This window comes from Gossypium hirsutum, chromosome A05 (assembly GCF_007990345.1).
Source record: "Gossypium hirsutum isolate 1008001.06 chromosome A05, Gossypium_hirsutum_v2.1, whole genome shotgun sequence".
NCBI classification, from domain to species: Eukaryota; Viridiplantae; Streptophyta; class Magnoliopsida; order Malvales; family Malvaceae; genus Gossypium; species Gossypium hirsutum.
Genome location: NC_053428.1, coordinates 1,531,778 through 1,556,157, shown reverse-complemented (window position 1 = coordinate 1,556,157; position 24,380 = coordinate 1,531,778). Strand labels below are relative to the sequence as shown.

Below are 24,380 nucleotides of genomic sequence, written 5' to 3'. Positions count from 1 at the left end.
CATATATCAGCTATATCTCTGTAATCTAAATATATTTTCATAACAACTTATCTTGATTTCAGACTATTTCATATTTAAGCTTAAACAACCAAAGTATTTGAAATATCATCTTTATGCAAATAGGACACATGAGGTATATAATTCTATAATTATGAATGAACACATTTATCAAACATTGTCCATATTCATATATCAATGTCTCATGTCTCCATATATCAATAACCGTCATTTTCATGAATTCCGAGTTCAATTTTATAATTATTTGTCTCATGTTCAATTTATTCCATATCGTAATTTTATTCATTAAAACATTTGAATTATCAATACATATGGACAGTACATTTAAGATGAACAATTATATAATCACAAATGAATTCATTTATCAACCAAGTTCTATACTCGTATCTTATCAACTCGTACTTCCTTGTATCACATAATTCCATGTAACACTTACCAAACTTTGTCAAATTAGTGAACGTCTTACGAAATTGAGTACTTCGTTTTCTCGATGCCATAGTTCAACTATGGTCTTACACATCTTCACATAATGATGCCATAGCCCAGCTATGGTCTTACACATATTCATATATCGATGCCATAACCCAGCTATGGTCTTACACTAATCACATATCTCACTTATGCCATATCCCAGATATGGTCTTATACAGTAGCATATATCACACCGATGCCATATCCCAAATATGGTCTTATACGGAAATCACTTGTCACTTGTTACTTGTAGCCGAAGCTACCACTATTCATTGATCAGGTAGCCGGAGCTACCATTTTTCACTGATCAGGTAGCCAGAACTACCACTTTTCACTGATCAGGTAGCTGAAGCTACCACTTTTCACTTGTCATTTGTCATTGATCAGATAAGTGTAGCCGAAGCTATCACTTATCACTTTCACTTTTCCTGGATCAGATAAGTGTAGCCGAAGCTATCACTTATCACTTGTTGCCATGGTCCAGCCATGGTCTTTTCCTTCAATTCATCTTGTCACTGAACTGAAATACTCAATTTGATCATTTATTCAATTTTCATGCTTTTACATTATTCACGATTTTATCATCAATACATATGAAATAACACATCATGAAATTCATAAAATTAACAAATAATCACTAAAATTTAGCCATATAAACTCACAAGTTCAATTTTTGTATTATAACGATAATCATAATTTCATAATAACTATACCAAATAAAACATTATATCATTTCTAATCCAACACTTATCGATTATAATCAGGCATGTGATCAATTTATACATGAGTCATTCATATATTTTTGTATATTTTCCTCCTCCTCCTCTCCATCCACATCCTTAGTATAAACAACACACTTGTAGGTAACATTATCCATAATTTTCACTATCTACTTATGTGTGTAACAACCCAAAATCCGTGGGCACCAGAAAAGTGTGTTATCGGGCCTCCGTCTTAGTGAAATAAGTTCGAAAATAATTATTAAAAATATTTATGAGTCTAGTAGTGTGTTTAATTAGGTTTTAATTAAGTAAATTTAGCTTAATTTAAAGTAATTAGTAAAAAGGATTAAATTGAATAAGAGTAAAAGTTTAATTATAGATTAAAGAAAAATTAGAAGGACTTAAGAGGAAATTAAACCATTTCCTATAACTGAGGCTGTTTAACATGGAAAATATCAAAGATTTTATTGATTAAAAATATATATATATTTATTTAATAATTAAGTATATTATATTATATTATATTATTATTATATATAAAAGAAACAAATAAGTTAAAAGAAACAGAATGAAAGCAAACGAAACAGAGAAGAACAGGGGAGAAAGAAAGGAAAGAAGAAAGAAAAGGGGAAATAAGATTTATGAAGCTTGGAGTTAATTGGTAAGCTCAATCAAGTCCTTTTCTCATAATTTTGATATTTTAGAAGTCTTAAAACAAGTTTTTGATGAAATTAAGTTGTTAGTTTGGAAGTTCTTAGGTTTTTAAACAAAGTTCATGTTGAATAAAATGATGAAATAGGGGTTTAATTGAACGAAATTCAAGTTAGAATAGATATAAGGATTGAATTGCAAAGTAAGTTATAAGTTTTGTGTTTTAGGGACTAGATTGAGGAAAATTCGGAATTAAGAAAATATGTTGAAAATTTAATAGTTAAATTTGAGTTTAAATGAAATTTGAATAGGAATAAGGTGTGAATTGGTGTTATAAATTTGGTTATTAACATTTTTCATCAAAACAGTTTTGGGAAGTAGCAATGGTCTGACTTTGAAAATTCACTAAAAATTTTATAAATTGAACTAGAGGATGAAAAAAATATGAAATTAAAGCTTATTGAGTCTAGTTTCTTATAGTAGAAACAATGTAAGCAATTAATTGATGAATCAAGAGATATTTGAAATTTTGTAATACTGGTTCGGGGTGATTTCGAGATGCCCTGTTTTAACTTTGGAAAATCACTAAAAATTGTACAAAAATTATTATGAGTGTAATTTATATATGTGAACTCCTTAATGAATCTAGTTTCAAAATAAATAAACAAGAACCTTATTCGAGTTCTGTACAATGAGATAATTTAGTTTTAGTAGAGAGAGGTCAGAACTGTCAAATGAAATAACAGGGGAGTATTTAACGAATAAACTGTATTAAATGGCTAGACTAAAAATTCTGGAAATTTTATGATTAAAAGATATATGAGTCTAGTTTTAAGGAAAATTTACGGATATTAATTTGGAGTTTCGTAGCTCAAGATATAAATAATTTAGTAACAATGACTCAAGTAGACAGCTTAATGGTGAAATTATATATATACATTAAAAATGGTTAAATTTGCATGTTTAGGCTCATGAATTAAATTGAATCATGTTGTATTGATGATTATAAATTATTATTTTCATAGCCAACAAAGAACCTGAAGCATCAGCATCGAAAGGAAAGGAGAAAGTCATCGAGTACTAAAACGGGAGAATTACGGTGTGTATTACTATAATTCGAATTTTAATTATTATTGATTGCTGAAATTTTTTTATTGTTATGTATGGTAAGTAAGACTTGAGGTAAGTATGTGAAATTGATATGAATATTGAGTGAAAATGAAAGTGATGCAAATTGAATCAAATTGAATTGAATAAGTGAATTATGGAATATGTAATTATTTGAGAAGCGTATTGATTGAAAAATGATTGGTGATTTGAATTGTGAATTGAAAGTGATATAGGATTGAGAAAGTGAATTGAATACCCTATTAACTAGTCGGGCTGAGTCGGATATAGTTGGCATGCCATAGGATTGGAAGTGTTCAGGGATACTTCAACCTCGAGTCGATGAGACACTGGGTGTCACTATATTTCTTCGGATAGATTCGATGAGGTACTCGGTACCAACTTTACTTCGGCTAGGCCGATGAGACACTGGGTGTCAACTATTACTTCGAACTATCTGATGAGGCATTGGGTGCCATATTGGTGTTGATGTGATCTTGATCGCATCATGTAATGTCACAACCCAACGCCGTCGAGATTGGCCTAAACACGAGGGCCCCAAGTGCAAGATGAAGCTAATTTTTAGCTCATTTGAATTTCTTTTCGTGTGGTTCAACTCATTCGAGCTCAAGTTAGCTCATTCGTGCTCAAGTCAGCTCATTCAAGCTCAATTTAACTCGTTGAGCTCGTTATTAGCTCTTTAGCTCTTTTAATTTAATTTGCCGGAATAAATTAATTAGTTGAGTTAGTTATTTTAGCTCAAATAATTACTAAGTGTTTAATTAAGAAATCTGGACATTTTAATTATGTTTGTTTATTGCATGTTTAAATTGTTTTAATTATTACCTAGCATAAATGTGTTTGCCTTATTACAATTATTTAATGTGTGCGATTTAAGCTAAGTAAATTTGTTGAATTTGCTAGGACAATGTACATGGACGGCAAAGAAGAGGTGGACTGCAACAAGCATAAAAGCCGAATTAATGTGGAGGTGAACGGCATGAAATTAAAGAAGCATTTGACCAACATCATGCATAATTTATGGAACAAATTAAGGAAGCACTTGACCAACATCATGCATAATTCATGGAAGAATTTGAGGAAGCATTTGACCAACATCATGCATAATTCATGGAAGAATTTAAGGAAGCATTTGGCCAACATCATGCATAATTTAAGGAACAAATTGAGGAAGCACCATGGCCGAATTTGGCTTCCAATTTTACCCATTCGGCTACCATTTTGTTTTGCCTATAAATATGTGTTAAATTTCATTGTAAAAAGGGAGAAGAACCTTGAACTAATGTTTTTACATTTTGTGAGATTGTTTACAACTCTCATTGTTCTCCAAAGACTCGTTTGACTTATCAAGTAACCCTTGTGGCGTCAACCCATTCTTCTTATCCGAACTTATCACTTTGCATCCAAAGTGTGGCGTTCAAGTTATACCGAGGTTCCTATCATCTTTGATAGTGGGTCAAGGTTCCATTTTATTCGTTTTCCATCCATACAACATTTAACCTTTCCTAAGTATTCGTATAAGTCCCGGGTTAACACACTTATATTGTGTTGGTTCAACTTGAATACTTGGTTTTCATTCACCTATCATCCTCAATACACTTCATAACCCCTTTTGAACTAAATTTGAGCCTTTATCCCTTCTTTCTTAACCTATCTTCGACAAACCTTGATATTACTCCAATTCACGATCGGGTACATCAACGACTCGACTCTCATCACCGAGGCCGGGGCGTATCATCTGGTATCAGAGCTAGCCGAATCGGAGTAAGAATCATCATCTTTGATATTATGGTTTTGTAAAAAAAATCAAAAAATTTTGCCTACGATCTAGGCGCGGACGAAAAGAACGTGAAAGATCCGTAAAAAAAAATCAAAAAAAAAATTTTGCCTACGGTCTAGGCGCGGACGAAAAGAACGTGAAAGATCCGTAAAAAAAATCAAAAAAAAAATTTTGCCTACGGTCTAGGCGCGGACGAAAAGAACGTGAAAGATCCGTAAATAAAAAAAAAGAGAAATTCAAAAAAAAAACAAAAAAAGTGATTGAAATTCATTTTAAGTTTTGTTTGATAGCCTACCATTTCCGACATCATTGCCCACCAAGCCAACTCAATTTTGTAAGCCGACGACAAACGGTATTGATTCGTCTATTTAGTTTGCGAAGAACTTCGAGAGGTAAAAAAAATCGAGTGGAAAAAGGCAAGAGTGATTGGTGTGAGTTCATTCGAGAGAAGAAAAGCCAAAAGCGAGCGTAAACGCGAGTGGAGTGAAAATTTTCTTTCCGAGTGTCTTGCGAGGTTTTGTGGTGAGGTATTTACTTTTTATTTTAAACACTTATTCTTTTTAGCAAAAAAAAATGTCTCAAGAAGAATTTTCCGAGTCAGAATTCCAATATTTGATGCAAGAAATGCGTAGAATGGTGAAATCAAAATTTGATAAATTGCATAATCGATTGAATCGAATAGAGAAAAGAGCCCAACGAAAGCAAATTTCATCGAGTCAAGAGACGGAGTTAAGATCATCTCGACGACTCTACTTAACAAGAGACTCTTATCAAGACTTCTATTCAACAATGCGTTCGAGACCAAGAGAAGCAAACTCCGAGTTTGAGTCCTTTCGAGATAATAAACGAAAAGGTAAACATGTCTCTACAAGTGCCTCAATTTATTCATCTACGAAGGATTATTTACGAATAGGCGAACGTGTTTCAAGAGTGTCAAAGTACTCGGCTACGGAAGATTTATTACAAAGAGATGATTGTCATTTGTATGAAGAATCCTTTTCTTATTCTCAACAAAAGGATTCTCATTTTGATGATTTCTACTTTTGTAATGGAATTGAAATAGCATGTGAAAAAGAAAAAGAGCGCGAGCGAGAAAATGAAAATGAAAAAGAAATGAAAGAAAAAGAAGATGAGTGTGAGATAGAAAAGAAAATTGAAAATGAGATTGAGAATAAAAACGAGTGTGAAAAAGAAAAGAAAACTGAAAAAGAGAGTGAGATTGAAGGAAGAAATGAGAGTGCAAAAGAAATGAGTGATATGGTAAAGGAAAGAGGATTTGAAAATGAGTTGGAAAAAGAAATAAGCGAAAAAGATGAAAGTGAACAAGAAAGGAGTGTTGTTACTAACCATCCTATGAATTTTCCTTGTTTTGTTTCTACTTTTCAGGTTTCTCGAAATCCCATCGATCAATTTCAACTTCAATACTTTTCTGAGGAGAGACGATTTCGATTAGTCGAGAAAGGTAAAATCATAGATGACTCTATTCCACCAGCGCCTAAAGGTAAGCATGGTAAGGGTTCTATGTTAGTCGAACTTCAACAAATTCATATGCATGATAATGTTGAGATTGCTGAAGAATTAGTTAGTAGAAGACTTTCCTATCCTGATATGTCTAAGTATCAATTTTTGATTGGTAATGACTTTGATTGGGATGATGGATTGAAAAGTTTTCCTCATGATATTTCTGATGTTTACAAGTTTGATGATGAAACCAGATTAAAACAACACAAACAAAATTTGGGATTGTGTGATGAAAAGTTGACATCTAATTTGTTTGCTTCTGTTGATCATGTGAATTATCTAATTTGTGATTCTGAAAATTGCTCCATGTCGTGGTTTAAAAGGTTTGAACATGTTTTGCATAATCATTACTTAAAATTACATCGTTTCCTTTTTATGATACCGATTTTGAAATTGTCATATCAAATTGGAATGGCAAGAGGAAACTTTGTTTTTGACCCCGGTGCATATCATTTTAAATTGTTGTCAAAAGGATTCGAACTATGGGAAGTTGACTTCAAAAATTATAGCTATCAAGTGCCTTGTGACCCAGGTTTGTTGCAATCAATGAATTTTTTAATTCATTTTGATAAGGTAAGACCAACTTCTACTTTTGATCCCGGTATTGACTCATATGTTCACTTGTTGAATAAGATCGTTAAAAATCCTTTTGAGTTTATGATTTCTAGTGTCACTAACCTATCTCTTTCTTGTGTAGGTGACACTTCAGAATGGTTCCCTCCAAAAGAGGGAGGGCGTGGAAATAATTCAAAATTTTCTCGAACCATTCGTGATTTTCAAAGTTTTGGAAATGATTCTATTCGGGTCATGAACAAAAGGGTTCGAGATCTTGAAAAAATTTTTTGAGCAAGTGGCCCGATTTGAGGACAAATCGTCTTCAAGAGGGAGGGTATGATGTGATCCTGATCGCATCATGTAATGTCACAACCCAACGCCGTCGAGATTGGCCTAAACACGAGGGCCCCAAGTGCAAGATGAAGCAAATTTTTAGCTCATTTGAATTTCTTTTCGTGTGGTTCAACTCATTCGAGCTCAAGTTAGCTCATTCGTGCTCAAGTCAGCTCATTCAAGCTCAATTTAACTCGTTGAGCTCGTTATTAGCTCTTCAGCTCTTTTAATTTAATTTGCCGGAATAAATTAATTAGTTGAGTTAGTTATTTTAGCTCAAATAATTACTAAGTGTTTAATTAAGAAATCTGGACATTTTAATTATGTTTGTTTATTGCATGTTTAAATTGTTTTAATTATTACCTAGCATAAATGTGTTTGCCTTATTACAATTATTTAATGTGTGCGATTTAAGCTAAGTAAATTTGTTGAATTTGCTAGGACAATGTACATGGACGGCAAAGAAGAGGTGGACTGCAACAAGCATAAAAGCCGAATTAATGTGGAGGTGAACAGCATGAAATTAAGGAAGCATTTGACCAACATCATGCATAATTTATGGAACAAATTAAGGAAGCACTTGACCAACATCATGCATAATTCATGGAAGAATTTGAGGAAGCATTTGACCAACATCATGCATAATTCATGGAAGAATTTAAGGAAGCATTTGGCCAACATCATGCATAATTTAAGGAACAAATTGAGGAAGCACCGTGGCCGAATTTGGCTTCCAATTTTACCCATTCGGCTACCCTTTTGTTTTGCCTATAAATATGTGTTAAATTTCATTGTAAAAAGGGAGAAGAACCTTGAACTAATGTTTTTACATTTTGTGAGATTGTTTACAACTCTCATTGTTCTCCAAAGACTCGTTTGACTTATCAAGTAACCCTTGTGGCGTCAACCCATTCTTCTTATCCGAACTTATCACTTTGCATCCAAAGTGTGGCGTTCAAGTTATACCGAGGTTCCTATCATCTTTGATAGTGGGTCAAGGTTCCATTTTATTCGTTTTCCATCCATACAACATTTAACATTTCCTAAGTATTCGTATAAGTCCCGGGTTAACACACTTATATTGTGTTGGTTCAACTTGAATACTTGGTTTTCATTCACCTATCATCCTCAATACACTTCATAACCCCTTTTGAACTAAATTTGAGCCTTTATCCCTTCTTTCTTAACCTATCTTCGACAAACCTTGATATTACTCCAATTCACGATCGGGTACATCAACGACTCGACTCTCATCACAGAGGCCAGGGCGTATCAGGTGTGTTTGGTTGGATCCGTGTATCCGCCAAAGTCCGAGTTACGTTAATAGGGTGAAAAATTGAAATGTGAATTTGAGGCATTGAAACGAGAAAAATAAATTGAATTACGAATTGAAATTGGAATTGTGATAATAAGAGAAAAGTATGAAATGTATATTCATAAGTGATATAAATTTAAGTTTGAGAAAATACATTGATTTATGAATTAGTACATATGACATTAATTGTTAGGTATTTTAATATTTATGTTTTTACTATTGTTGATATAATTTGAATTATGGTAATATCACTGAGTATATCCATACTCAGCGTACGATTGTTTCCGTGCGCAGGTTAGTAGAAGTCAAGTGTCCCGGTCAGCATCCAGAACATTCCCGACTCCAACACAAATTTGGTGATGTATATTTTTCTTTTGGGTAAAGGTGGCATGTACATAGGTGTTATATAGTCACTTGAATATGCATATTACTTTGGGTAGTGAAGGTTGAATTATAAGATTTAGATGGTTAAATGAAATGGTAAGAAAAGTATATGATATTTTGATACATGAACATTAAGTTGTTAAATGAATGAAGTTTTTAATCAATTTTGAATGATGCTATGATAGTTATTAAGTTGAAATTATGTTAATGATATAAATATTAGTTATATGAATGTGAAAAATTGGTGCTGGTTGTTTTAGTTTGAATTTGCAGAAGGTTTTAGGTAAAAATAAGCAGACCGAAATTTTTATAAAAAAAAAAATTCTGAATATTCGAACAAGTTCCGTTCTACTTTTAACACGTGCTTGAACTTTGAGAGTTCAAGATAGGGACTCAATTATTATATTATACCATAAAAGTTATATTAATTGTAAATTATTAGTAAGTTGTCTGATATGTCCGGTAATGCCTCATAACCTCGTTCCGGTAACGGTTTGGGGTTAGGAGGTGTTACAATGTGAATATTTAAGCTGTCCATCTGTGTCATAGTCACTAAATTATTTTTATCTTGAGCTACAGAACTCCAAATTAAGATCCATAAATTTTCCCAGAAACTAGACTCATATATCTTCTTACCATAAAAATTTCATGATTTTTGGTTGGGTCAATTAATACAGTTTATTCATTGAAGTCTCCCCTGTTCTGCTGTCTGACAGTTCCGACCCTTCTTCACTAAAAATTAATTTTCTCGTACAAGATTCGAATGATGTCCTCATTTGTTTCTCTTGAAAATAGACTCATTCAGGATTCTAAACATATAAATTTAAGCCTCTAATTATTTTTATCCAATTTTTTATGATTTTTCAAATTCAGAACAGGGGAACCAAAAATCATTCTAACCTTGTCTCACAAAAGTTATTGTATCTCATGATTTACAAATCCATTGCTTACATAATTTCTTTTATAAGAAACTAGACTCAATAAGCTTTAATTTCATATTTTATTCATCCTCTAATTCGATTTCTACAATTTTTCGTGATTTTTCAAAGTTAAACTACTACTGCTGCCCAAAACAGTTTTAGTGCAAAATGTTGATTTCTATTTTACCCCAAATTTCACAATTCATACAATTCAGTCCTTGCTCAATTGACCCCTTAATTAAGATAATTTTCTCAATTAATACTTTTTCTAGACATTATAAGTTATTTCATAACTATTGAAATTCATAATTTCCACATAAAACTCAAACTTCAAACTCTTTTACAATTAGGTCCCAAACATTCACTTTCTATTCAATTCTTTCAATAAAATCAGAATATAAACAATTTAAAGCTCTAATTCCATGCCAAATCATCATATACTTCCAGCACTCATCCATAACAACTTCAAAAATTAGACATGGAATCAAAAACTAATGAAATAGTAAGTTGGACCCAATTGTAAAAGTCCAAAAACATAAAATGTCAAGGAGAAAGCAAGAATTAAACTTACATGAGGCTAGAGTATGAAAACCAGCTTGAACCCTCCTCCATGGATTTTTTTCAGCTGATGAATATGAAGAGAAATGAAGAGAATTCTAGATATTCTAATTTAGTCCCATTTTTATTTAGCCAATTTTATCAATTTTCCAATTTTGCCCTTATTTCACCCATTTCCTGATTTTTCTCAGCTATTGCCGCCCAAAATATCTCCTTTGAGCTTATTTGCACTTTAGGTCTTTCCTCATTTGACAATTGAGCTATTTAATCCTTTTAGCAACTTTTACACCCTTTTCAATTTAGTCCTTTTTATTTAATTAACCATCCAAACGTTAAAATTTTCTGACTAAATTTTATTACTACCTCACCAACACTCCATAAATATTTTTAAAAATATTTATGGCTCGATTTATGAAGTCGAGGTCTCGATACCTCATTCTCGACCCAATTTACCTAATTAATTCTTTTAAATCACTAAATTCACTAATTCAAAAATGCTTTTATATTCACATTTGACTCATAGGTATTAATTTATTAAATTTTCAACTCACCCGTCGGATTTAATGATCTCAAATCTCTATTTCCAATACCACTGAAAATTAGACTGTTACAGTATTGATTGTCAAATCGTTACTTGGAGCTTATTGGCGGAACTTTAAAAGAAAAACTTAATAGTCCAATGGCTTAAATAAAAACTTTTTAATAGTTTAGTGACTTAAATGAAAAATTTTGAATAATTTAGTGATCAAATTGTAACATTTTTAGTTAAGTGACCAAAATGAAAACTTACCCATAGTTTAGTGATTAATCATGTACTTTACCCAATAATTTAAAAGTTAAAACCCAAGTAAATTAAAAAAAAAGCCCTAATCTAGCCTGCCTAATTGTCTGAAAAACACATCCCCTTCCCTTTTGGCTTTTGCTACCTTACCTGCTGACTCCCGATTATCTTCCTTCTTCTTCGTCAAATTAAAAAAAACCCCGTAAATAGCAAAATCTTCCCCCTTTCGTTGCCGTTACCGAAAGTGTGATTGCAACCCAGCGGCCAGCCAACACTTCTGCACCACTCGGCGTTCATCTTCCCCCTTTCGTTGCCGAAATCTGCCATTCCTCCATTCGTTCATCTTCCTCTCAAAGCCGAAGGTAAGAATGAAAAAGAAGAAGGAAGAAATATTAGTGTTTAAAAACGTACTTCTGGTAATTCCCAGAAGTTCTTTTTTTCTCTTCTTCCCATTTATCTATATGCATTTACTTGTCTTTTCTTTCTTTAACTCATTTCGGAGCATTTTTAAGTATCACTGCTTCTGTAAAACTTCCATGCTTATGCTACTTCAAGATTTGGGGTCTTTATCAAAGTTTCAATGGTCAATTGATTGAACATGCCTTAGAAATGTCAATGGCTCGAACTGAGGTTTAATTTGATTAGTTTATGCAATTTCTTTTATGAGCAGTTAGTAAATTTAAGACTCATAAAATCATTTTGTATAAATTTGATACCTACATGGCTATTTGAAAATGGTTGAAAGAAAAAAAAAATCAGGAAGCAAAAAAATTCCGTTATGTCGGTTAATGGACCGAACACTGACCTAAATTCTGTTTGGTTAGATCGGTTATTTCAATAAATTTCGGTCTGATCGGTTTAGCACAAGTTAGGTCGTTTGAGTCGGTTCAATAAAAACCGACTGAACCAACTGTATGCTCTCCCCTAGCCACCTGTACCTTGTGTTGCCAGACTAATTCAAGTAAAATAGATGGATTGAAAAAATGGATGAATTTTCTAATAAACAGTAGAATGGATGGAACTTTTGACATGTAGGGATTAATTCAATCAACCAGACAGTAATACATGGGTGAGATTTTTAATAGAAGGTTCAATTTAAGTAGAGAGGATAAAATGCAATCCAAAGGTCTACATGATACTTTTGATACTTTTACTACAGGTTTTATTTTATAGAAAGATCAGCTTAGGATATTTTTGAAGAGTGAATCCACATGAGACCCATAGTTCAAGAAACCGAAGAACCCCCAAATTAGTAGTAAAAATTTCAGCCCAACCACAATAAGTCATTTAGGGGAAAAAATAGAATGAGAAAGAATAAAACTTTCGGGTCTTAGATGGAAACTCTAATGGCCCATCATACTAAAAGTTTCAAACTTGGTAGTGATTTAGAAAATTTCAAGAAAAAATATTGGGCAAAATTTGGATGCTGTTCATATTGCTTCGTTTTTTTTCCATCAAAATTCGCAGGATGACTAGATACGAGGGTTAGCTTGGGAGAAACCAAGGGTAAAAACTGAATATGGATTTGTGTCTGTTCAAGCAAGATATTGACGATCTTATTCATGAGTTTGTTGAGGTAAATTTATTATTATTTATTCAATTTTATCAATATTTTGGGTCTGGGTATTTGTCTGTTAGTTTTAAAGTTTTGATAGTAATTGTTAGATATGGTGTTTACAGAGTGAATCATCAACTTTGAATGACATGAAGAGAATATGGTTATCCATGAAATTCTCATACATTTACGAGGCCAGTCCTTCTACAAACCTAGCTTTCTTTATGCAGTCACTCTATGCCCACACTATCAGTATGTCAAAATTCTCTCTTTTTTCGTTGTAATTTTTACTACTTTTGGGTTCTTAAAATGGGGAAATTTTGCCTTTGTTTTTGTGTTTTTAAGCATGAATTTTCCTCCCATTGCTGACTATCTTATGCAGGTCACATGGTCAATGTTGATTCTTTAACTTGCAGACTTGGAGGACTCTATTGCCTCTACTGCCTCTATGAAACTCAACCATTTAAACCGCCTTTCAAGATTTATCTCTCACTCCGTATGTTCGCACAATTTACTTCAGATTATTTCCCACTGAACGGCATTTACAACACTTAATAATAATGGTCAATGTTGATTCCTCATTTGTCTGTCCTTAATCAACAGGAGAGATGGAGAAACTTAAAACCCTTGTTGCTGAGGCAAAAGAAATGGGTATAAAAGTAGTGCCTGCTTTGGTCAAAAGGATGATGGAAACAAATATGTTTCTGTTTGGGTTTGTGGACTTAAATGAAGGCTCAGTTAGTGAGAGGATTAACAGTTTGACGAAATTACAGGATGCACGTATACAAGTTGCGTATGAGAAGTAGGTTCTGATAACTGTCATTTACTAGTTCGATATGATATACATATAAATTTTTAATATTTCTTTATGTCTTTGCTGGTTTCCTTTTCACTAATAGGTTGTTTACCGATACTGCGATCGAGCAATACATCTCAATGGACTTGGTAAGTTATACAACTCGTTATATGAAATAACAAGAGGAAACATAACTATTAGAAGGGGCATAAATACCTTCTAATTGTGCGATCCTGTGCATTGCAGATGACATTTGTGCATAACTTTTAGTTATCAAATGGTCAAATTCACTCGTACTCTTTCAGTCTATAGACAACAATAGCTTTGAAATGTATGCAATTGCTGCCATGAATGTGTTCTTATAATCTATTTATCAAATTATATTTGCTTTAAACTACTTCCGATTATGTGATACTTGCTTTAACGCTAAGTGTACTAGGGTAGGGAGGTTGACCTCAATATGCTAAAGAAAATGTCCACCGAATATGAAGTGGCGAAGAGAAAAGCCATTGAAGGTACGTTATGCTTTGTTAATCTGTGAACTCTTACAATATGCCTAAACATGACTGCAGATTCTTTTTAGCAGACCACTCTAGATCCAGGATGGTGTTATTCTTATCATTTAGAACCAGGACCTTGATCATGTCATTAGTAAACAACCGTGTTTATGTAGCTAAGATTAAACAGATTCGTATGATATATTGGCTAATATTATAAGTATTATGTTACGTGTGTCAGTTACAATTTCCTCAGATCCATATCCATGAATTCATGATTCCATGTTGTTGGTAAATTCAATTTTCTTATTCTGTTTTCAATTTAATTTCTTCTTAAAGAGGCTGGAAAGGTGGTGGATGTCCAGAACATAAAGCATATATCAGAAAACGAGGAACCTCTAAGCGAAATAGTTGAAAAGATAGATGCGAGCTGGAACAACCAAAGAGAAGCATTTTATCAATGGACCGGATTGACCCCCCAAAATCCTGCAGAACCACAACAGCTGCAGTTACAACTGAAGGAAGACGATGCAGAGAACAACGATGCCGATGAATTTTATCAACTACTGTATCAACATGATTGAACCCTTTACCTCAAGAATTCATTTTAATTAACAAATGTTAGTGATGGTTACCGTCTTCGGTATCATTTGTAATTATCTTAGTAAATATTGAAATTTGAAGTCAATTGTTCGAGCATAGAATCAGGAACATGAAAAATGTCCCCATTTTGCACATTCTTGGCTTTAGCTGATGGATAGGCACCAATGTTGCCACAACATTTAATCTCCATACTCAGCACCAAAGCCACTGCTTTAACCTCCATTTCTTACATTAATCTCGGATAAGTGATCACTTGCCAGTTTTAACCATCTTTAATTTCAAATATTAGCCCCTCGATGGTGCCATTTTTAAGAAGAGAAGAAGATGATAGGGATTAGGTATTTTGATAGAAGGAAAATACTTGGAGAATAAATCATATTTAATTTGTTGGACTAATAATGGGAAGGGTGTATATAATATTTAGAAAAAGTAGTTTTTTATTATTTAAATTATATAAAATTCTTTATTTAATTTTTGAATATGTTCCTTTCATGTTTAAGGTTGGGGATACACAAGTCAAATGTTTGTATAGGAAGATGACAGTGACAGAAAGCTTTAATTTAATATGATAAAATTTTTGATAAATTTTTGATGATTCAATTTTAATTTTTAAAATGTTGTTAACAGGCTAATTAATAATTTTTCCATTAAAATACTATCTTAATCAATACACATTAAAGGGTATGAAGTTGCTATGGCCATTAAGTACGATGATTATCTAGACATCATGTACGTGTAATCAAAAACAAATTCAATTATTAAATGGTACAATTGCAAATAAAAGCCTCTCATTTTAAATTTGTACAAAAGAAGGGTCTTCTTGAAATCACTAGCAAATGTGAAAAGAATCCACAGACACCACATGTTAGTAAAAGATAGAGACAAACAAGGTTCATGTGCCATAACTTAACATTGGTCCCTCTTTCTTTTAACCTTTACCCAACCCAAGGGTCCTTCTGCCCATTTCTCTTGTGAGTACTGATTGATTCCCATCATTTTCTGATTGAATACTACCAAATCAACCCCCAGTATCAAAAACAAGAAGATGAAGTTATCATAGACTTCTAGACTGTCGTTTCCTTATTCTTTCCCACTGTTTTCAATCAAAATATACACATCTTGTGGTGGAAACTGAAATTACCTTGTTGTGTAAGAATATTTGCTTGAATGATTTTTCATTCACACCCTTATTATTTTCCCATTTTCATATAATGTATCATCGGATTCTTGATTCAAATTTCAAAGGCTTCATACTACAAATTTTTTTAAAAAAAAATTTAAGTTATCCATTGTTGGTAATAGTAATTAATCTGCCTTGAGTGCTCTTCGTAGAGATAAACAACTAATCGTGAAATATGTTTTATTGCCATAAGCAAGGATCGAACTCCTGACCACATGGTCAAGTGATGAGGCAAGAGATGTAATACACTTTTGGCATGCATTTTACTGTAGAAGGAACTTATTAAAATTGAATAGGCAAAATGATAAATTTAGCTTTTAGCGTTTATTTTTTTTTATCAATTTGGTCTTTATTCATTTAGAATAATAGTTGAATTTAACCATTAACCTTTAAAAAATAGTTTGATAATTATTTTTTAATAGAAATATGGATTAAAACATTAAATTTTTAAACACGGAAGCCCATGTGGCAATCTACATATACTTCATACTTTTTTTTGAAATTTTATGGACTTTTAATTTTTTAAATTTTGAATTTTTTTATTTTTTGAATATTTTTATAATTTTTAAATTATTTGGCAGTGGTGTATATAAAACAAATAGTGTTATATCAATATGAAATATATGTGGATTGCCACGTGAGTTACCACACCAATATCATTAAGAATTACTAAATTAAAAAAAATAAGGACTAAATTGACAAAAAAAATGGAGACCATATGCCAAATTTGAATAGGTATACATATTAATAGAAATTATATTTCTGCCTGAGCAGAACATATATATATATATAGTTAGCGAAAGCAACAAAATGAAAATCCCAGAAAATCATGACCAAAGACAAATATCATTCTTGATTGCTTTTTTTTTTTTTTTTTTGTGGAAGATACAGAAACACACTTGCAAGTTGCAACAATCTTTTAAAAGAAAAAAAATAATTGGTTTTACAATAAAAACTGCATCAGATTTCCAATCCAACTAAGAAACAAAGAGAAAAGCTCGACATCCTCTCATGTCCATTCCATCATATAGAGTCCATCAACCTAGCAACCTGCAAATTCCATATGCCATGAAATCTAATTAGCAACAAAGCTGCTGTTAATGTAATAATAATTAACAACATTCGTTATTTAGAGTGTATAGGTCGATATATTCCACACATATTCAAACATATGTATATAATTATATATTAATACTTATGGGCAATTGAGTTAATAATAGGCGAGAATGATGACATGCTTTATTTATTCTTTTTGGGTTATATTTGATTTTTGTTCCTAATTAACTAAGACTTTAGCAGTCTACATTTAATATATATATATTATATATAATAGACGTAAAAAAGAATATTACTGGTACGTACAAAACCATTGCTGTCCTTAAACCCTAAAAGTAGTGTAAAAATCAAACAAAAACCAGTTTAATAATTTTTTTTTCTTAGCATTTAAGAAAATTTCAAATGAGATGTACTTAACTTGGTTTTAGAGAGAGCAAGTGTAACCAGGAGGGGGTGTTTTCCCACATGTGACAAGGAGTTGAAGAGCCAGTGGCACATAAATTTTAAGGTTGAGAACCTTAAGTTTGAGGGTGGTGCACAAGCAGACCGCAGCTTCGAGCTCGGCGAGTCCTGAAAGAACCGGACAACATTGGTTCACAACCGGGTCACCTAGTCCAATGTGCACCAACCCTCCCAGCAGATCCACACAAGCACCCAATTTCAGTGTGTCAATGGGGCAAGTGTCCTTGGTTGGTGGTGTTGGGCAGGGTTTCCCACTTGGTGGCTTAGTTACTGGAGGAACCGTCCCTGGGGGAAGGTTAATTGGAGGGACCGTAACCGGAGGGAGGTCAATGGGTGGCTTAACTATTGGAGGAACAACCGGTGGCAACTTGATTGGAGGTTTCACAAGGGGAGGCAAAGTGATGGGACCTTTAGGGGACTTTCCCTTAGGCTTTCGATGCTTGTGTGCTTTCCCACATGAACCACACCCAAGAATTGGTGTCACTGAAGAAATGAAAAGCATGCAAATCAAAAGAAGAGCTGACATTTTGGTGTTGGACTCCATTGTTTCAAACCCAAAGAGAGAATTGAGTGTAAAAAAGGATTGTAAAGAAGCAAGATTTATAAGCAAAATATCAAAGAGTAGAAGAAAACAAACAAAAATGAACAAGCCCTACAAGCAGAAGCACATCACGTGAAGATGGGCTAGGCTCGAAAGGCAGCTGCCAAAATTTGCAAGTTGGCACTCTATTACTTTGCCTTTACAAATACAAGGATGTGTATATATAAAGATTTAATCTCTGCTATCTTATCCGTATTTATTCTTGGCGTCTAGTTTTTATTTAGAAAGAAACAATAGATTTTAGTTTGATTTTACAATACTACTGTTTTTTTTTTCTCCTCATGCATATGTGAAAACGTTGAATATTTAAATATAAATCAGTTGGAAGTAACCAAATTCTATATAATAAAAAAAATAGTAATATGAGAATTAAGGACAATTAAAACATATTGTCCAAGTAAAATGTGTCTTGTTGACGATGTATTGCCTTCTCTCTAACCATTTTCTTTAAAGAAAATACAGAGCGGCCGGGTTATACCACAAAATCTGACCCTACCTATGTATGGACTGCAGTACAAGTTATATGGTTGACCTACGCATCATTTTTATGACACATAGGTTCACAACTTAGATATGCCTCATTCTATCTCTATAAATATTTCTTTTGAAATTTTTTGGAGTGAAACAAGTCAAATTTTTGTTACCCTTAATTCTTATGTTACTTTTAATGTTGTAAATAATGTATAATAATATGCATTTTTATTGGGCTGTAAATAGTTATATGCCTACAAGCTAATAGTAACCTCTCTTCGATATGGACTGACACCATCTGGTTATTTTATATTATCTACTTAGCCAAATGTCATGTCTTTTTTGGAAATAATGGCCACAAAGCACTTTATTGTTTTCTTTTGAAGTAAAACCTATATTCACGGATGAGAATAAAAGTTTTGGATTAAATATAAATCCACGATTAAGACATGTTAGATTTAATAAAATTGAATATAATTATATTTAAGTGAAATTTAAAAATTATAAAATCTAGCAAAATAAAAATATTTTGATTAATGCAACATAGGGGGCCACATGATAGCTGACCGATCGAGATGATTAGACCATTATCTTGCCTGTATAATCACATGTTGATACGGTGGATCTTATTTTTTATTTAAAAATATTGCTTTACATCTTTAATTTCCAGCTAGAGAAATTGGATGCCCCCACTGCATTATTAGTTTAAATCAATGATTCTAATCATTTTTATGGGAAGTGACCCCTAATATTTTATGGTTTCAAGTATCGTTATATGCATACAATAATCTCAGTCCCTCAGCTTCATTAATTGTAATAAATAGTGCAAAACAAAGCTATTCACATATAAAATGGTTGGTAATTAAAGTAATATTTAGTAATACAGAAAATCTATTAAATCCATACACAGCCTCTCAAATAGATTAGTTCAAAATTCTATGGAATTTTGATTCATTTATCCAACATATATAATTATTTCAGGGGCTGGTAGGTCCCCACCAACTAAAAACAATATTTTTAATTTTTTAATAGTTTATAAAATTATAAATAATAATAATAAAACTACATTTTATCCTCTCAAAATGTTAAAAATTTGATTTGATCCTTTTAAAATTATAAAGATATAGAATATTAAAATAGTGAAATTACATTTTTACTATTGTAAAAAATATACAACTTAATTCCAGCCCCCTAAAAAAAATTCCTAGCTTTGCCCCTAAATTATTCTTTGGTTAAATTGTTATTTTAGTCCCTGTATTTTTCTAAAATTAAGGATTTAGTTCTTGTACTTTTCAAAATTTGAAATTTTAGTCATGACTCAAATAGTAGCAATTAAATCCAATTAGTTAAATTCAATTACTAGTCATGTATTATGAGTACAATTATAGATTTAGTCCATATTCTCTAATTGGATCATTCTAAGTCTCTATACTTTTTTGAATTTTGATATTTCAATCTTGACACGATTGAATTTTAGTGAGTAATATGTCGAAATGACATGAAACTAAACATATGATAATACTGCATTGGATTTTTGAAATAGCATAACATAATAAATTTAAATAGTTACTGTTTAGTGATGACTAGCTCAAATAAAATGTAAAAATTAGTACATGGACTAAAAATAATCAAATTAAAACACAAGAACTAAATCCATAACTTTTCCAAAGTAGAGAGGCTAATAGCAAAATTTAACCTTATTCATTTTTATATTTTTAGATTTTGGCGTCCTTGAAATTATAAAAAATTATTTAAAAATCATTTTTACGTGCTATTTAAAAAAAAAATTAACCTGTTCATTTGGCATATGCTATGGGGACATGGTAAATTCTCACATGGTAGGTGCTTTTATTATTAGAATTGAGCAAAATTTACTTTCCTTGTCATTGCATATGTCTCCTCAAATTCAGTTATGGCACCATAGCATAGTATATGCTGAGTTATATCAGAATCTGAAAATTTTCTCAAAAGAAACATATACCATTAAGTTAATGACAAACAATCTTGTCATTACCTAAAGGTACCTACAATAATTTTGATAAAATAAAGCGGAATAATTAAAAGAAACACCCCATTCATTTCATCTTTGTTCATTGAAACCAAATTAAGTCCAATTACTTTTAACAATGAAATTATTAGATTCCATAGAAGAAATATATTCATCCTTTAAAATGAAATTTTAAAAAAGGCATAATGTCAAATTTAGTCCTCAATATTTACACTTTTTTATCAATTTAATTTTTATTCTTTTTTTTTAAGTTAAATTTATTCATTAATCATTCAAAAAGAGTCAAATAGTTTTTTTAATGGAAATATCAATTAAAACATTATTTTTTTTAACTTAGCAACCCATATGGCAGTCTATGCATATTTTTATGTTGACATAACACTATTTATCTTTTAATTTTATTTAAAATTTTGATAGTTAAATTTGATTTTTTTAGAAAAGATTAAAAGTTAATTTTAACTAAAAGAAAAAAGAAAAAAAACCAAATTAACAAAAAATATAAATGTTGAGGACTAAGATGTATATTATACCTAAAACGAAAAAACACAACCTCTTAACTCTTTTATGATCGTGATAGTAATTAGAGAAGGCTGAGATACATAAATATTAAAAGGGAAACTTCACTAATTAAAAAAAGAAAAAAAGCAAAGGCATGTTTGGTTTGGAGTACAGCAAAGCATGTGAAATTGTTGTTGGAAGGGAAAGAGAAGAGAATGGCGGTGGGGAAGGCCATAAGATTTGGTCGAACCGGCAATGTGATTGGTTTATCGGTCCCTCGAATTGATTAAATAAATTATTAAAAAAATTTAAATTAATAAAAATAAAAAATAATTCACACAATCAATTCAATTAAAATTTTAATTTAATTTAATCGATTTATAACAATTTATAAATTCCATCGATTTAATATTTTTTTTATTAATATTTCAATGGATACTCAATTCAATCCGGTTAAGATAATTATGGCCACCATAAAAAAAATGTATATAAATAAACAAAAATATTAGTGCATGCATGGCTTTTTCTTGTATTCATCTTCATCCGTGATTTGTGCTTTTCCTCCGTCTTCCTCAACCCGATGTGATGGGTCTCTCACGCTGTCATTGTCTATTGTCTATGTCTTGTTCCCCCCTTTCTATCTCTCTGATTCATCATTCTTCGTCTTCATCAAAGCTTGTGGTGGAAAAACTGGATTCATACAAAATTTTATATTTGAATGATACATCTCTTGTACTTACAATTGAACTTTACGCCATTCCTACCATGTAAGAGCAAATATTGTAATAGAAGATAAATTCATTTAGAAAATGGTCCCTAAAAGTCAGTCGTTTTACACAATATAATTTGGATTTACTTCATGCTAAGGAATTTTAATTCACAAAATTATCAAAAAGTTAATGTTTTGTTGATTCAATTTTAAAAAATTATAAAATAGTTGTTAAATTATTCAAAAGTTTTCATTTAAGTCATTGAACTATTCAAACGTTCTTATTTAAATTACTTAGTTTTTTTTTTGAATTCAGCTAATGAGTTCTAAGCAATGATCTAAGGATCGATATTGTGAATCTGTATCCATTAACAAGTAGAAAAACATATCTTAAAACCAAGTTGATCTGACGGTCAGTGTTGAAGATTAAAGTAGAAAGATGTTTAGATTTTGATTCACTTAATTGAAAAAAATAGGAGAAAAGAAAGCGTTCAACTGATGTAGGCAGTACGAATCAAAAAAAACCATACAACAATAGATTTAACAGTTCAATAACTTTTAAATAAAAACTTTGACATAATTTACCGGTATTTTTATTTCACTAACTCAGATAAAAATTAAAATAATATAAATATATAAATAGTAATGTGAAATAAAATTCAAATTCAACTCCAACGAGTTAGAATAAAAAACTTTTTTACGAAGCATTCACTTTAAAATTTAAATGGATTATTAGATTGTAAAATTTATTTATTCTTTAGAATTTTATTGGAACTTGGAAGATAAAAAGTATAATGGATGAATAGTAATTTTTTTATTTAAGTAAAAGTTAAATTTATTTAAAGCATTAAAATATTTGTACTAATATTCCATTGTGTGTAATCATTGATATATGATTTCACTTTTAATTATTGATTTCAAACATTCAAGAAATCATTATGTTTGTTAAACCAATCCAAGTTAGGTTAACCATTGACTATATACCTGATCAGTCAAATGGTAAATGGTATATTTTTTAAACCAAACTATTACCTAATAAGTACAATAAAAAATATTTAATTTTGTAATTTAAAATTTGAATGTATATAATTATATATATATATAAAAAGAAGGTCATCCTCTTTTTCTTTTCTTTTTTGGCATTTTATAAAAAATAATAAAATTTAAAGTTTAATCTTTGTACTATACTTAAATTTTAGATTATATAACAATAATCATATTTCAATTTTGATCTTTGCGCCATACTCAACTTAAGGTTCAATTTTTATATTTTAACTTATTGACATAATTTGATACCTCAAATTTTTACAATATTGTTGTAATGTTTCTTCTTTTTTTGTTATATGACTAATAAGTGAGTATTTATTTTTTAATTTCAAAATATTATACTAGTAAATTTAATAAAATAATTTAATGGTAAATAATTGAATCTGAAATTTTAAATTTAAAAATTAGAAAAATTAAATTTTTAAAAATAAAAATACTAAATTTTAAATATACAAAAAAGTACAACCACTTAAAAATATATTTTAATATTCAAATATTGGCTTTGTAATATAATTTAAAAATAATTAATAATTAATAAAATGCGAAACGTATATGATATGAAATCTTGAAATATTTTAATTATGTATTGACACGTATGACTATTTTTACCATCTATATTTTGGTATTTCTTTATAAGGTTGTTATTTTTAGTTTATTTTAAAGGGTGATTTTATTAAAGAATTTACGTAATTATTAATTTCATACATTATCTTCATTAATTAAAATTAAATTATAATAGTTATATTTTATGTGTTCATCTAATTAAGGAGGATAATGGACACAATATTTGACTAATTTTCCTATATTTTGTGATTTATTTTAAAAAGCGAAACATATATTGAGTTTAATTTAGGCCAAAGATCAGTCGACAAGCTCTGAACTTCAGAACCCCAATTTTAATGAAACCCATAAAAGAAATTCATTAGGGCCTATGGGTTAAACAATGGGTTAACAATCAACATTTTAATTTGATGAAAATTTGATATTAGTCTTTGTACTTTATGAAAGTTTTGGATTTAACACCTGTATTTTAATTTGATCAAATTTAGTCCTCACTGAACAATAACTGTTAAATTGATTAAATTAAGTTTTGTTATTTCAAAAATATAATGCGACAAACATATCATTATATGTATAATTCCATATCAACTTGTTATTTCCATATATCACTCACTAAAAATCTAGTTAATGGGTTAATGGTTGTCATTTGTGTTGACACATATATTTCAAAATTAAAAAAAGTATAGGGACTTAGAATGATCCACTTGGAGAATATTGGCTAAATGTACAATTGTACGTACAATACAAGACTAATAATTGAATTTAACCAAACAAATTTAATTGCTACTGTTTCAATCAAGACTAAAATTTCAAAAATAAAAAAAATACACAGACTAAAATTGACCAATTCAAAATGTACATGTACTAATTTTTATCAATTTAAAGTATACGGACTAAATTCATAATTTTCAAAAAGTACATATATTAATAGCAAAATTTAACCTTTTAATTTCTAGATTCTTAAATTACTTTCGAAAATATTTTTTCCCTAAAGGAAAATATTTCAACACTAAAAGCAATTCAACTTTAAATCTACGAAGTAATCTATGAAATGTATAAAATCAAATTGTCAACAATTGAATTAAAATTTAAAACATCCAATTTAAATAAAAATAAATTATATATATTTATTCATGAACATATTTTTAAATCATATCAATCTATTCAAAAAGTATGTAAATTAATTCTTATATTTTAGA

General features: G+C 30.6%; 2 protein-coding genes across 2 annotated transcripts; one reads left to right on the top strand and one right to left on the bottom strand.

The window, feature by feature from the left end:
- Positions 1–11,229: 11,229 nt before the first annotated feature.
- Positions 11,230–14,673, top strand: LOC121229217 (uncharacterized). The gene is made up of 8 exons (XM_041112774.1): positions 11,230–11,499; positions 12,605–12,713; positions 12,818–12,944; positions 13,075–13,188; positions 13,296–13,494; positions 13,592–13,637; positions 13,928–14,003; positions 14,325–14,673. Exons 2-8 carry the CDS (start codon positions 12,657–12,659, stop codon positions 14,567–14,569), a joined length of 864 nt encoding a protein of 287 aa, XP_040968708.1. The 5' UTR covers positions 11,230–11,499; positions 12,605–12,656; the 3' UTR covers positions 14,570–14,673.
- A 1,814-nt stretch (positions 14,674–16,487) lies between these two features.
- LOC107907538 (36.4 kDa proline-rich protein) lies at positions 16,488–18,017 on the bottom strand. The gene is made up of 2 exons (XM_016834962.2): positions 17,242–18,017; positions 16,488–16,818 (listed from the first exon to the last, which is right to left on the bottom strand). Exon 1 carries the CDS (start codon positions 17,828–17,830, stop codon positions 17,249–17,251), a length of 582 nt encoding a protein of 193 aa, XP_016690451.2. The 5' UTR covers positions 17,831–18,017; the 3' UTR covers positions 16,488–16,818; positions 17,242–17,248.
- Between the last annotated feature and the right edge of the window lie 6,363 nt (positions 18,018–24,380).

What these genes read in the sequence shown, in the direction of transcription:
- LOC121229217 (XM_041112774.1), top strand. Translation starts at nt 12,657, where the DNA reads ATGGATTTGTGTCTGTTCAAGCAAGATATTGACGATCTTATTCATGAG. An exon ending in ACTCTATGCCCACACTATCA is followed by an intron (nt 12,945 to 13,074) that starts GTATGTCAAAAT and finishes TATCTTATGCAG; the next exon opens with GTCACATGGTCAATGTTGAT. An exon ending in CAAGATTTATCTCTCACTCC is followed by an intron (nt 13,189 to 13,295) that starts GTATGTTCGCAC and finishes CTTAATCAACAG; the next exon opens with GAGAGATGGAGAAACTTAAA.
- LOC107907538 (XM_016834962.2), bottom strand. Translation starts at nt 17,830, where the DNA reads ATGGAGTCCAACACCAAAATGTCAGCTCTTCTTTTGATTTGCATGCTT.